This window comes from Natator depressus, chromosome 13, assembly GCF_965152275.1.
Source record: "Natator depressus isolate rNatDep1 chromosome 13, rNatDep2.hap1, whole genome shotgun sequence".
NCBI lineage: Eukaryota > Metazoa > Chordata > Testudines > Cheloniidae > Natator > Natator depressus.
This window is the reverse complement of record NC_134246.1, coordinates 998,816-1,012,061: the sequence shown is the minus strand read 5'-3', so window position 1 is coordinate 1,012,061 and position 13,246 is coordinate 998,816. Positions and strand designations below refer to the sequence as shown.

At 51.5% G+C, this 13,246-nt stretch overlaps 3 protein-coding genes across 4 annotated transcripts; 1 reads left to right on the top strand and 2 right to left on the bottom strand.

The window, feature by feature from the left end:
• Positions 1 to 1,565: 1,565 nt before the first annotated feature.
• Positions 1,566 to 5,673, top strand: ZSWIM1 (zinc finger SWIM-type containing 1). Of its 2 annotated transcripts, none has more exons than XM_074970422.1 (2): positions 1,566 to 1,854; positions 2,401 to 5,673. In XM_074970422.1, exon 2 carries the CDS (start codon positions 2,553 to 2,555, stop codon positions 4,401 to 4,403), a length of 1,851 nt encoding a protein of 616 aa, XP_074826523.1. In that variant the 5' UTR covers positions 1,566 to 1,854; positions 2,401 to 2,552; the 3' UTR covers positions 4,404 to 5,673. The 2 variants fall into 2 exon arrangements, with proteins under 2 accessions (XP_074826523.1, XP_074826522.1); XM_074970421.1 differs by having other exon boundaries at positions 2,398 to 5,673.
• A 91-nt stretch (positions 5,674 to 5,764) lies between these two features.
• On the bottom strand, positions 5,765 to 8,112 carry SPATA25 (spermatogenesis associated 25). Its single transcript, XM_074970067.1, has 2 exons — positions 7,992 to 8,112; positions 5,765 to 6,585 (listed from the first exon to the last, which is right to left on the bottom strand). Exons 1-2 carry the CDS (start codon positions 8,110 to 8,112, stop codon positions 5,765 to 5,767), a joined length of 942 nt encoding a protein of 313 aa, XP_074826168.1.
• A 451-nt stretch (positions 8,113 to 8,563) lies between these two features.
• On the bottom strand, positions 8,564 to 13,211 carry NEURL2 (neuralized E3 ubiquitin protein ligase 2). The gene is made up of 2 exons (XM_074970317.1): positions 11,953 to 13,211; positions 8,564 to 9,054 (listed from the first exon to the last, which is right to left on the bottom strand). Exons 1-2 carry the CDS (start codon positions 12,626 to 12,628, stop codon positions 8,939 to 8,941), a joined length of 792 nt encoding a protein of 263 aa, XP_074826418.1. The 5' UTR covers positions 12,629 to 13,211; the 3' UTR covers positions 8,564 to 8,938.
• Positions 13,212 to 13,246: the final 35 nt, after the last annotated feature.

Sequence of the window (13,246 nt, the reverse complement as noted above, 5' to 3'; positions counted from 1 at the left end):
ATCTATGGGTCTCATCCTGTTGGTTGATTTGGGCTTGGTGCAGGGGTTGCTGGGTGATGCTGAGTGGCCTGTGGTATACAGGAGGTCAGACTAAATGATTGGGTGCTGTATGTTAACCTTAAACTGTATGACCTTGAGGCCCATTTTTAGGTCAGAGATGAGCTTGTGTGGAGGTGCCCAAATCCATCTGTCACTGGCACCATATCTCCTGGGCAGGGACTAGTTCTGGGCCTCCCTGAGGCAGCAGCTGCATGGTCTAGATTGAAGCAGGGCCCGTGCAGGCCAGGGCTATGCCTTGGGGTAGGCAGTGGTAGATTACCACTAGGATGATGGGGCATGTGCATGGGGCCTTGGCCCCCCAATCCCTGGCAAGAGAGCTGGATAGGAGTGGAGTGGGGAAAGCCCCCATGCCCCAACCCTGCTTCCCAGCAGGAGCAGTCCCCAACTGGAGTGCTGGGTGGGCAGGGAAAGCGCCCAGACTCCCTGCTGCGGACGAGGGCAGCTCTCATGGCCAACTGGGGCCTGGGGGAGGGAGTGACAGAGCTTCTCTGGTCTTGGAGCCACAGGGGGTGGGGAGAAAGGAGCAAAGTGGTTGTGTGCTGTAGTGGGGGAGGGGGAGGCTGCTGGGCAAAGAGGCAGAATGGAACGTGCTCTGGGCTCCACAAAACCTTAATCCACCTCTGCTGGGGGTAGAGGTTGGCCTGAGCCTCCCCAGCTACCGGTGGGCTGGGCCTACTGCTGCTGGCTGTAAACTCCAGCAAACTTTGAGTGCATAAGAACAAATGCAGAGTCCTGCACTGCTACAGACTAGGGACCAAGTGGCTTGGCAGCAGTTCTGCAGAAGAGGACCTAGGGGTTGCAGTGGACGAGAAGCTGGATATGAGTCAGCAGTGTGCCCTTGTTGCCAAGAAGGCCAATGGCATTTGGGGATGTATAAGTAGGGGCATTGCCAGCAGATCGAGGGACGTGATCATTCCCCTCTATTCGACATTGGTGAGGCCTCATCTGGTGTACTTTGTCCAGTTTTGGGCCCCACACTACAAGAAGGATGTGGAGAAATTGGAAAGAGTCCAGTGGAGGGCAACAAAAATGATTAGGGGACTGAAACACATGAGTTACGGGGAGAGGCTGCGGGAACTGGGATTGTTCAGTCTGCAGAAGAGAAGAGTGAGGGGGGATTTGATAGCTGCTTTCAATTCCCTGAAGGGGGATTCCAGAGAGGATGGAGCTGGCTAGTTCTCGGGGTGGCAGATGACAGAACGAGGAGCAGTGGTCTCAAGGTGCAGTGGGGGAGGTCTAGGTTGGCGATTAGGAAACACCGTTTCCCGAGGAGGGTGGTGAAGCCCTGGAATGGGCTCCTGAGGGGGGGGGTGGAATTTCCTGCCTTAGAGGTTTTTAAGGCCCGGCGTGACACAGCCCTGGCTGGGACGGTTTGGTTGGGGGTTGGCCCTGCTCTGAGCGGCGCTTGGACGGGAACCTCCCGCGTCCCCTCCCCCCCCCCGGTGCCCTCGCTCAGCACCGCCTGGTTGGGGTCGGGGGGGGGGGGGTCACATGACCCAGCCCAGCGGAGGTCTGAGACATGTTGTTGGGACCTTCTTCACCGCTCCCATTGGAGGACGTGTAACCATGGAGACCGGACTCCCGCTCACGGCCATGCTATACTCTGATTGGTTAGTCTGTCCGTTCTCTCTGTACTCTGATTGGTGTATTCGCCTGAAGAGAGTCGGGATCTCTTCTGATTGGCTGGCGTTCCGGAACAGCCGCTTTATGATTGGTGGTTTGGTTGGCTGTCAGTCTGTGCCCCGGGCCAAGCAAAGAAGATGGCGGCGATGACGGACCAGGCGCCGTGTTAAGGTGAGAGGGAGCGGGCGAGAAAAGGAGAGCGGCCGGGACGGCGCCTGGCGCGGCGCGGGGCGGGAGCGGGGCACGCCGGGACATTCTGTCGCCGTGCGGAGGCCTCCTGCAGGGTCCGGGCTCGAGCAGTGCATGCCGGGAGGTGGGGCCAGCCCTCCCCCGCCCGCGCGCACAGCCAGGGCGGGGCTGAAGCAGTGCATGCCGGGAGGTGGGGCCACCCCCTCTCCAGCCCGCGCGCACAGCCAGGGCGGGGCTGGAGCAGTGCATGCCGGGAGGTGGGGCTGCCCACCCCGCCACACACACGAGGGCGGGGCTGGAGCAGTGCATGCCGGGACCTCTCCCTTCCCTTGGCCCCACCTCCGCAGTCCAGTTCCGGGGGGGGGGCGATCTGCCCCCCGCCAGAGATGTGCTGCCCCCTGCCGGTGGCACCCCGCAGCTGGGCTTTGCTCTGTGGCTCCCTGGCCCGGTGTCTGCCCATGTGGGCGAGCGCCGCTGGCCACGCGCAATGCAGCGTCTAACTCCGCCCTTCTTCCGCCTTCCCAGTAGGCCCGTCACCCGCCGAGGCCGTGTGGCTGTTGGGATGGTCACCAGGACCCTGGCATTCCCAGCGTGGATGGATCACAGGGAATCGCCCAGTCATAAAGAGAGTCGGGGCTGAATGCTGTAAGGAAAGGGGGAATAGACCCCTCATATTAACAATGGCCCTCGTTACCGTGAAGGAACTGCTGAGCTTTGATTGTGGCTCCCTGGTCGCTTATCAGTTAGATAAAAACTCTCAGCTGGACTCTATCAGCTTCCAGACCGTCCTCATGAGGAACATATTTGTGCATTTTCCTGATGTCATATTCATCCACAGAACCCACAATCCGCGGGGCAAAGCTCTGTATATGTTCATGGTGGACAGACCTTTCCTGAAGCTGCAGGGTGAGATGACAAAGGTAATTCATTTTGCTGTCCCAGCTAAAGAATCTGCAGAAAGCCTGGCTCACATGTATAGGACCTTCAAGGCCTTCAACCCTGAGTGGAAGAAAATTAAGACCTTTCTGGTAGATCCACACTTTCGATTGTTGCAGACGCTTTCTGAAGCATTCCCATCTGCAGAGGTGCAGCTATCTGTTTTCCATGTATGCAAGCACCTGCAGCAGAAGATTCATCAGATGTCTTTGGAATGCATCTCAGAGAGACTGATCTTAAATGCCTTGAGGAACACTATGTGTGCAGCCACTGAAAGCAACCTGAAAATGATGCATACCATCCTGAGTGACTTTGTAAAGCCAGATTTGCTTCCCCAGCTTCATACTCACTGGCTTCTCAATGACAAGATATGGGCTATGCATAGATGGAGGAATTGGATGGAATGCAATCAGTATTTTAAAGACTTGGAGATCATCACACGGGGCTTAAGCCAGGTCTTCTGCACTGGACTGTCTCTGGAGATCTGCATCACTTCTCTGGCGAAACACTACCAGAAGTGTGTTTCAAAGAGGCCACCTGATGCTGTGCTGTTCTCTGTTAACCCTCTTAGCAGTACCATGTCTACTGAGACAGTTTTTCAGAGCCTGCCAGCTCAGGACTCACCACCAACCTCTCACAACCCCCAAATAGCTCTTCAGAATCAACCAGCTCAGAGTTCTCCACCAGTTTCTCCCAGTCTCACAGCAGCTCATCAGAAATGGCCAGGTCAGAATTCCCCTCCAAATCCCCTGGTTCTTCTTCCGCATCCCCTGGCAGCTCCTCAGAGCCCCCTGCTTCTTCAGAATCAGCTGGCAGCCCCTCAGATCTTCCCTTTTCAGAACGAGCCAGCTCCGTATTCTTTGCCAGTTTCTCTCAATCTCACAGCAGCTCATCAGAAATGGCCAGGTCAGAATTCCCTTCCAAATCCCCTGGTTCTTCAGAATCCCTTGCCTGCCCCGCAGAACCAGCTAGCAAACCCTCAGAGCCCCTTGGATACTTTATCCCATGAAATTAAACTGGAGATCATCACTGAAGACCCAAAGGGTGACCAAGATGTGGCGTGTAACCAAGAGACTGAAGACTGCATCAGGCAGTCACTGAGAGACATTTGCACAGAGCCTGCAGCCAGACTATGCTTGAACGAGTTTGCAGTGGCACAAAAGTCTGTGCAGCTCATAGGCACCAATGAAGACATAGTCAATATACAGATCCTCGAAGACACCCACAAAGTGAACCAAAGGGGCCTGAAAAGCTGCACTTGCCACTTCAATCAAGCTTTCCAGCTGCCCTGCAGGCACATCCTGGCTGTGTTGAACTCTGATAAGAAGATCTTACAGCCAGAGATGCTGAGCGAGCAATGGCAGAAGGAACCTAATATCTCTCAGGCAGGGCAAAATGGGACTGATGGCCTTTTGGAGGTTCTGAAAAGCTCCTGGAATGAGTCTCTGGATAAATCCTTAGCAGTGTCCTTTCTTACAGCGGAGATTAGCCGGCTTCTTACCCAGTGCAGCAGGGAGGAGTTTGATCGGAGGTACAACACCCTCCGAGAATTGGCCGATAGCTGGATTGGACCTTATGTTCAGGTGAAGCTGTAGTTGAGAACTGGAGAGCTCTGTGCCTCTGCTCTAGGCCTCTTCAAGGTGTGACTCTCCAGCTTTCTGGGCCTCTGGGAGAAGTGAGGTGTGAAATACTACAAAAATGTCTGTTAAAATGTAATCTAGTGGTATGTCTTCTCTAGTGGTATGTCTTCCACTTTATTCTCCTTAGAAACTATAAATGTGAGCCTTAAATCTGCATCATGGTAGTTTTTCCCCTTTGGCTTCAGATCCTAAATATCTACTGGGTGAACACTTCCTCTTGCCTATGAGACCTAAGGAAGTGGACTTAGGTAGGAAGTCTGTCTCTGGCCCAGCCAACAGGAAACCCTGCTGGGAATGGAGTTGGGGAGGAGGGTAATACCTGGGACTAACTTGCCTGAACCATAGTTCATGCATTCAGACCCTCATGGGATCCTTTTGCTATCTGTTATTGCAGCAAGGTTCATATGGTTTAGTCCCAGGTGTGTATCTGTTGTGGTGTGTGTATCTGAGCCAGCCTGTGGTTCCCCGGGCTTCCCACTAGTCTGGTAGAGCAGTATTTGCTCATGTGAAGTCAGACCTTTGTTTTGAAACCACATCTTTTGTTTTTTCTCATCTCACTTCATTGCCTCTAATTATTTAACTGAACCTGCTTGTTAAGGAGCCACAAACCTTGGAGGGTAGCAACCCATGCTACCAGGGAGCTGCTATCTGCAGCCTCTGCTATGAGCACTGGAGTGGTTTGGCTGGTTATGGCAACTCTTAAATTTGCCCTCTATCATCAACAGGCGTGTCACTGACATGGGAGGAGGGAACAAATCAATGTTACCGTAAATCTGAAATTAGAGTTACTGGAAGACAAACTGGGAAGTGGAGAAATCAGATATACGGTAGTGGGACATGTACTGTAATGGGACAAAGGGGGCATGCAGAGGAGAGAGCAGCCACAGTCCCAGCCAGTAAGAGCTGTTTCATGACATGGGGCTATATGGATGGGTTGGTGTGCGGTCCCTTTCTGGCAGCTTCAGGCAAGGAGACCCTGGGGGCAGGGATATGTAGATATAATATTCTGTACCGGCCAGCAGGGAGTGGTGAGGGAATAGGACAGAAGGTGCTATTTAGGTAAGTAATTTGTCCCATCCTAGCTAGCCTGATTTATTCATGTCACATCAAATTGGTTGTGGTTTTTTTTTATCAATGGTTCATTCACAGTTTTGTTAACCTCCGAATCAACACTCCATTCACGGGAACAGAACTACTGTATGGTTAGATATTTCCTTTTGAGCTAGAGTTCTGTAATATAATCTCCTTTATGTAAATATAGCATCCAATATTTTCGTGAAAGCCTTTTGCTTTGAATTGTGAATTTCTCCTTGGCTTTACTTCTCAAAGTGTGCTATGGAAAGGGGCTGGAAGCCTGTGTCTACTGGCCTCTTCCTTGGTCTGTCTGTCTTCCAGAACTGTGCATCCCCTGTCCTTTTTGGAGTTATCTCCCCCTGTACACCTTGCTCTGGATTCTCTGTCATGAAGTTCTGTGCAGCTCTGATCAGATCCTCCTCTTTAATCCCTGGCACAGGCACTGTGGGGATGCCAGCTATCATCATGGCAAGAGTGAGGATGCAGATGTCTGGAGGAGGGTTCTGCACTGACTGTCCACCTCTGTTCTTACTGAGTTTTATGGGCATAAGAAAAGCACCTCTGGGAGGAAATCCACAGGTAGCCAGTGGGAAGTCTCCCCCTGGGCTGCCTAGCTCACCAACGTGCTGCCCATTCCTTTGCTGAGTTGGAGGATATCCTTTCACAGAGGCACTTGGATACATGCCAGAGGGGCCACATGGCCACTTGTCTCTGACCCGTTCAGATGGATAATCCCATACAGAGATCTCATCCTGTTTATGCTGGGGAAACTTTCTAGAGTACCTTCCACAGTAGTGTCCACTGTAAGGCTCCCACCTTGCGTCCCTGTACCCTGATCTGTTACTGAGAGGGAACCTTGGAGTCTGCTGGGCGCCACTACAAGGCTGCTTTAGTGCCTTCTCCTGATACAGAAGGGTTGCTTCTATGTGTGAAGGAGCTGCAATTTCCTGTGGTTTCCGTCTGAGCACTCCTGGAACCAAAACCCCAGCAGGAAGAGATGTCTCCCCAGACTGATAAACACTTAGTAGGTTGCTTTTTGCCACTTGGAGCTGTCTGCTGGCATCTGTGAGGGGGAAGGAAAAGATAAAGTGTAGGAGAATGGGCTTCTGCCAATCCTCAACAGGTGGGCTCCAGGGCTGAGGCAGGTCTGTGCACAAACAGCCTTTCAACCACTAAAATAAAGCGGCCATGCTTTCAAAGGAGTCTCGCTGTGCTCTGTAATTGAGCACATTAACATTCTGTGGTGTGCCCCAGCACTGGAAATTGCAAATCTGAGGCCTAGCTTTGAAAATGTAGTCCTGCATGTTCCTAGATAGGTGCCTGAGGAGCAAGAAGTCAGTTTGTGGCAGAATTGATTTACAATATATATAGTTTGTACCAGGGTCTCCGCTGCATTCATACCCCAGGGCTGTCCATTACATCTACCATTACATGTGAAACACTGGAAATAATTCACCACTATTTTTAAGTAAACATCTTTCCTAAGAGAAATTACACCAGTGGAATGAGAACTAGGGTGTAATTTTCATTCCAGTTGCAGGGCTCAGGAGACACTCTCCTCCTGCATCCCACTCCACCCTGTGAGCTGGAAGCCGCATGGGTGAGTGATCGCGCATTGCATTGGCAGCTGCATTCCAATCCCAGCTCTGCTGTATTTTTTCTTAATGAGCTAGGGCCCGATTTTCAAAGAGAGGCTTGCTTTGTGTGTGCAAACACCTGCCCAGCCATTGGTGGGATTGACAGACATAGTCTGCAAAGAACTGATCCTCATGTGGTGCTGGCTCTCTTTGTTTCCAGCTGAAAGAAAGGAGTTGGGCTTGAGGCCATTAGCCTCTCTTCTCAGCCCCCTCTCCATAGTGTGGTGAGTTAGTTAACATTTGGCCAGTGCTTTGAACATGGAGAGTGTGTTGTTCATTCTGAGGGGTAGCAGGCAGGCTTTCCTGCGGAATTTAATAAGGAAGGTCTTGCAGACTTGGATGTTGCTGCCCTACTGTGGGACAGAGCGACGCTGGCCCATCAAGAGTGTATTATCTGTACAAATGGACCAGCTAATCTACAGCTAGGGGTGGGGGTGGGGAAGGGTGGGGGTGGAATCACCTCCCATCCAGATTGGGATGGAGGATTAGAGCTCAATTACGGGAGCTTTGACATAGTTAATATGCAGCTTGGTTTTGCAGGGCAGATAGGACTATATGACTATAACTTCCTGGACCATGGAAAGGCCTTGTACAAAGCAGGGATTGCTGAGATAATTATGATCTAGTCATGTCCTGTTTACATGCTACCTCGGGGTGGTATTTTATTTGGGCCTCCATATGAAGTGTGGATTGTGATGTAACAAGCCCTTAATCCTAAATCTTCTATTTGATGGGTAAATTTGCCATGCAGCAAACAGATCTTTGAGCCACCTTCCAATCACTTTCTGGTTTCTGTACAAAATGATTCCATATTGGAAGGAAAAGCAGTTACCTTGGATGGAAGTTAAAAAACCCGAAGAAGCTTTTTCCTTCATAAAATAAGACATTGCCAGTGTAGGACTCAGGCTGGTGCCTCTTCTCCCCATAATGTACCAGCACTGACCTCTCCCCATTCTAGAACCAGCATCACAGGTCCTGACCTTACCTCACACTGGAACCAGCAAGCCACTGACCTCCCTGCCGGCTTATGCCATGATTCTAACTCTCTGTTCATCCCCACTGAGATCCCATGATCCTGCAAAGCAGGGAATTATACCCCTGCTTCATCTATTCCATTTCTAATGGCTCTGAGTCCCTCTGTGCCTGGAAGAAGCAGCCAGGGCTCCACATTTACTTGGATTGTCCCTTCAGAACCTTCTTATGCAGGATGCTGATGGGAAGTGAATATCCCCCAACTCCTTTGGTTAGGGCAAGTTTATTAACTCTGAAGTACCTGAAATTGACACAACCTCAGGGGGATATTCTGTGCCACCCTCTCCCCATTGCTATGTGGAGGAGTCTGAGACTAGGCCACACCAGTATTCCCAACAATTTGCTTCTGTTTTGAAGCACTTTATTATCCTCTCATTTTTATAACAACAATCTGGCACCAATACCTCCATGTCCCTTTGTGTGCAGGGAATCCCCCCACTGCTGCGATTCCTTCCCTTCTGCTATCGACTGTCTGTGCTGTAAGGCTCTGCCATTCCAGTGGTCTCTGTGCCATTTTATGGCACAGCAGACTTCCATGGCACAATGTGTGTCAGGATGGGTGTAACTGCTGAGGTTCCAGTCAGCTGCTGTGGGGTGGGGGTGGGGTCACCTCTGCTCCTGGGGCTCCTTGGTTGAAGATGGAAGAGCAGTTCTGGAAGCATGGATCCCTTTCTAGAAGGCCATTCTTGGTCACTCACAGGGTCTGCAAGTTTGAAGAGCCTGCCTGCTGAAGGAGATCTTGTCATCTCATTCATATTTACAGAAGTTCTTCAACAGTGGAGGCAGGTCCAGCCCATCAATGGCCAATCGGTGGACAATGTGCTTCTGGATGACCAGTCTACAGAGGGTCTGTAAGGAAGGGACTGAAAGAGGAAGGAAAGGAAGAAGCTGAGCTTGCTGCTCTGAGGGCATTTGAATCACCCCAAGCTTAGGAGGGAGGTGGCACTGTCGCAGAAGAGAAGAGGACAGTGGCTCCTAGAAGGCAGTTTGTTCTGGGACAGCAGCAGATTAATCTGCTTCAAGGGCACGATTAATTCAGACTCACAAAGATCTGCCTGCTGATTATGTTGGGGCAAGGCTCTCCTGGCAAATAGTGCTGCCCCTTGGGAGAGCTACTGATGAGAAGCACGAGAGTGAAGGATGGAAGTACTTACTTTTCTATCCTCCCAGTAAACGCTAGGAGAGCAGTTTATGTGCCTGTGCTGGTGCATTTTCATGATGGATTTTGAAAAGGCCCTATTAATTCATCTAAACTCTGCATGAACTTCTGCTCCCCAGCCCTCCCCTCTCTCTCTCTCTCTTCCTGTCCCTGAGTTAGCAAACACGCAGGATTGAATGTTGGATGCCTCAGAGGTCTGGCTGGGGTTTCCCCAAGAGACTGGTTTCACAACAGTGTTACGATTAACTGGTTAGAGCTGGTTTAGTCAGTGAGTTCTCTGTTCCCTTGCAGCAGTGCTCCTGCTGGGCTGCAGGCTCTGATCGCACCCCCGCCCCCCAAAGTCCCATCAGATTCCCTGTAAGGTACTCAACAGAAAAAATAAAATCTACAGGGTGCTTCTAGACATTTTCTTTCTTAATTCTTTGAGTTATTTGAGTTATTCTGGTAAAAGTCACCAGAAACTCCTGGAGAGTGAATTCGCTATCCTTAGTACAGTCTAGGCAGCAGCAAGGCCTGCTCACCCCATGTTATCCTGCTACAGTGCCCCACCCCTGACTACAGGACCATCTCAGAGAGATGGAGAGTTCAAAGGACAGAATGATCTGGCCATTGTGTCAGCCCTGTGGTTAAGAACCCGTCAGCTGTGATTAATCTGAACTCTTGCTCAATGTCTCTGTGTAAAATGGCTGCCGTAAGTGCTGGTGACTTCTAGGAATTCGAGGTGCAGTCTGAGGCAGAGATACAAGTAGAGCACTGCTGAGCCCAAACATCTTACCACTGTTCAGAGGATGTGTCTGAGCTTGGGAGTATTTTCAGATAGTTTTGTTTACCTTAACGTGGGGGCACTGGGCGCTCGGGTTGTTATGACCAGGGGACTAGGTAAGAAGTCTCCCTGTCGCTATCTGCAGCAGTGTCCTCCTCCCCATGTCCACTCGCCCTGAATCTCCCTTGAGACACACAAGCATCACCAGTGGTGGCAGCTTCTGCTTTCTGTGTTTACTCTGCAAACTGGCTCCTGGCCAATAAACAGGGGCAGTAAAACTCTTTATATGCTAAGAAAGCTTTGCAGAAATAGAAATTACTGAAGCTTTAAGTTAAGTGAGAGACGAACCACAGTCTGCCTCCTGCATGAATTCCAGCCATTTTACGAAGCCCGAGTGAACATCCTGAGGCAACCTGCCTGGTATTGCAACTGCCCCCAACAGCTTCCAGCCTAGAGGGCTGACAGGGAAAAAGATATTTATTCACATTCTGAGCTGGACACAGGCCCTCCACAAAAGGTGTGGTCCAGTCCAGGAATACCATGAGAGGCTGCTTGCTACCAAAGTCGCTCATTAGAGCATTGAGGTCATGTTAGATCAAAGTAGTTTTAATGATTGGTAATTGCACATGCAAATACACAAGTCAGGTTCAAAATATCATCCTAGGACTGAAAAGCCTGCACAGCAGAGCACATCTTATCTCCCTGTGTTTGGATATTCACAGAACTAACTCTAAACAACTAGCTGAGAAACCACTGGACTTTAGCCTTGGTGCCAAAATAATCTGAACTTTAAGCCAGTAAAACAAGGGAAGGCTTCCCCTACATCGATAAGTCACTCTTGTGCCTGTTCCATATTTATAATTGTTCTATGGTTTTATCGTAGTGTTGTACATGTGGCCTCACATCTAGAATCCAGGTCTCAGTCAATAAGCACTGTTCCATTACAACAAATGTGGCATATTAGCTAGCATAGCAATTCTTATGTTACTAGCCATTAACTTCTGTCAAGAGTTCTCACACAGTCTCCTTGTCTCACTTAGTACTTGGCCTCTCTAAGGTAGCTAACGAGGTGGCTAATTAGCGATGGTGGATTTTGTGACATGGCCACCTGTCCCATCAGGAGTTTGACTGAGACACCAAACTAATTTCACACATGGCCCACTGAACAGCTGTGCGGTGGAAATGACTTTACCACTACTGGAGTGGGCTGGATGGTCCTATACCCACTATCCCTATCTATGAACATCTTCACCAGAGGCCGTAACACAGGAGTCCCTGGAAGTTCTGCAGCACATAAATGGCAACACACTGTTTCAGCTCACTGCACCCAAACCTCAGCCCAGAACTGCCTCTCTAAGCTGATCCCAACGTGGAAATGTCACAAAAATGAGAGCAGTCAGGAGGAGCTCGGGGACTAGAGGTGGGCAGGGCAGGGAGGCAGAAACTAGAGCCATGGAGATCAGGATACAGAGGTGAGAGCCTCCGGAGTGTAGAGAAAAGAGGCAACAAGGCCAGGGTGCCAGAAGATGGAGAGGTCAGAGATGCAGGAAATGGAAGGTCAGAGAAATGAGTGTTGGGGAAATGAGCTAGGTCTGATTTTCAGGGGTAAAGCTGTATCCAGCAGGAAATGAGTGCTTTCTCCTGTCTAATCTGTCAGTCTCATGCCCAGCACCATGGTATCTGAGCTTGTGCCCCTTGTAGACTGAGACATTTAATCTTACTGGATGTAAGTAGTTTTTTTGAGCCTCACCCCACTCTGACCTTCCTGAACTCTGATCCAGCCAGAGGGGGCCTGTCCAGCATAGTTCTACAGGGAGGGGAGGAAACACAGATACCTACAGCCATATTCCACTTGAATGACACGGACGCTCTTCGTTGACGCAAAGACATCAATCACTGCGTAGAGTGGGCGGGAGGCAGGGAGGCTCCTGGCACTCGGTCCCATGTCCTCTCCATTGATGATGATGTGCATGTCTGCCATCCCGTCAGACCGGATGGCATACAACACCCCAATCCTGCTCCTCCGGGCTGTCGGGGGCAGCACATTTGTCTTGTACAAGTCATCCAGCATGTGGCTGTACTGGCTGGGCCTGCTCCGTCCCACTAGCTTGTCTCGGGGAATCCTGACTTGTTCTATGAGCAGGTAGGGGTCTGAGAGGAAGCCTTGGACCCGGGCCTCCGAGCCATCTGGAGTAACACGGTTGTGATGCCTGGTGATGGCAAAAACCCAGGTGTCCCCCATATTGACCAGGTCTGGGAGCGAATACTCTGGCACCACATCCAGGCTTCTTGGGTCATGTGCTGTTAGCCCCACCCGCAAGTGGCCACACCAGCCCAGCTCCTTCTCCTCGATCTCCACCAGGAAGATCTGTCCAGGCTCCAGGGGCTCCTGGCTGAAACATAGCCCGTTGGCAAAGCTCTCCACCCTGGTGGCCTGAGTGTGGGAGGGGTCGATGCGGATGTTGGTGCCATGGACGAGGTGGAAGCGGGTGGGTGGGTGGCAGGCAGCAGCCATCTCTGTGGCATTCCCAGAGAGCACAGGGTTGTGGCTATTTTTAAGCAGGCCAGTCAGGCTCAAGCACCTGGCTCGAGTGGTGACATTTGTACACTCCTAATCGGGAAAGCAGAGCCCCACTCAGGCTCTCAAGGGTCCTAGTGCCACCAAGCTGCGATGGAGAGCCTGAGCGAAGCTGGAGAAAATAAGCCGGCATCGTGTCGTGTGGCCCTGAGCAGCGCGGAGCTCACATCGCTCATGGGGCTGTGGGTGGACAGTGCTGCTACAGCCGGCACCCGAGCATGAAAATTAAACACTTTGCTACAGCTCAGCCCGTTGTTATTGCCCTTCCTTCGCCCGGGCACTGCCTCCCCTTCAGGGCCCGGGGCGGGTTCCCCGCTGCTGTGGCCCCCGGCGCTGGGCTCGCCCAGGCACGCTGCATTGGGTATATTTCCGAGTGAGGCAGGGCCTGGCGATCTGTGCCCGGGGGCATCTGCTACCGGGAGCTTGGAGCGAGGGGGGCCAGACAGCAAGTGTGAACATCGGGGCGGGGGGCTAAGGGGCCGCTATCTAAGAAAAAGCCTCAAATATCGGGGCTGTCCCTAGGGGATGGGGACATGGGGTCACGCGACTTGGCGC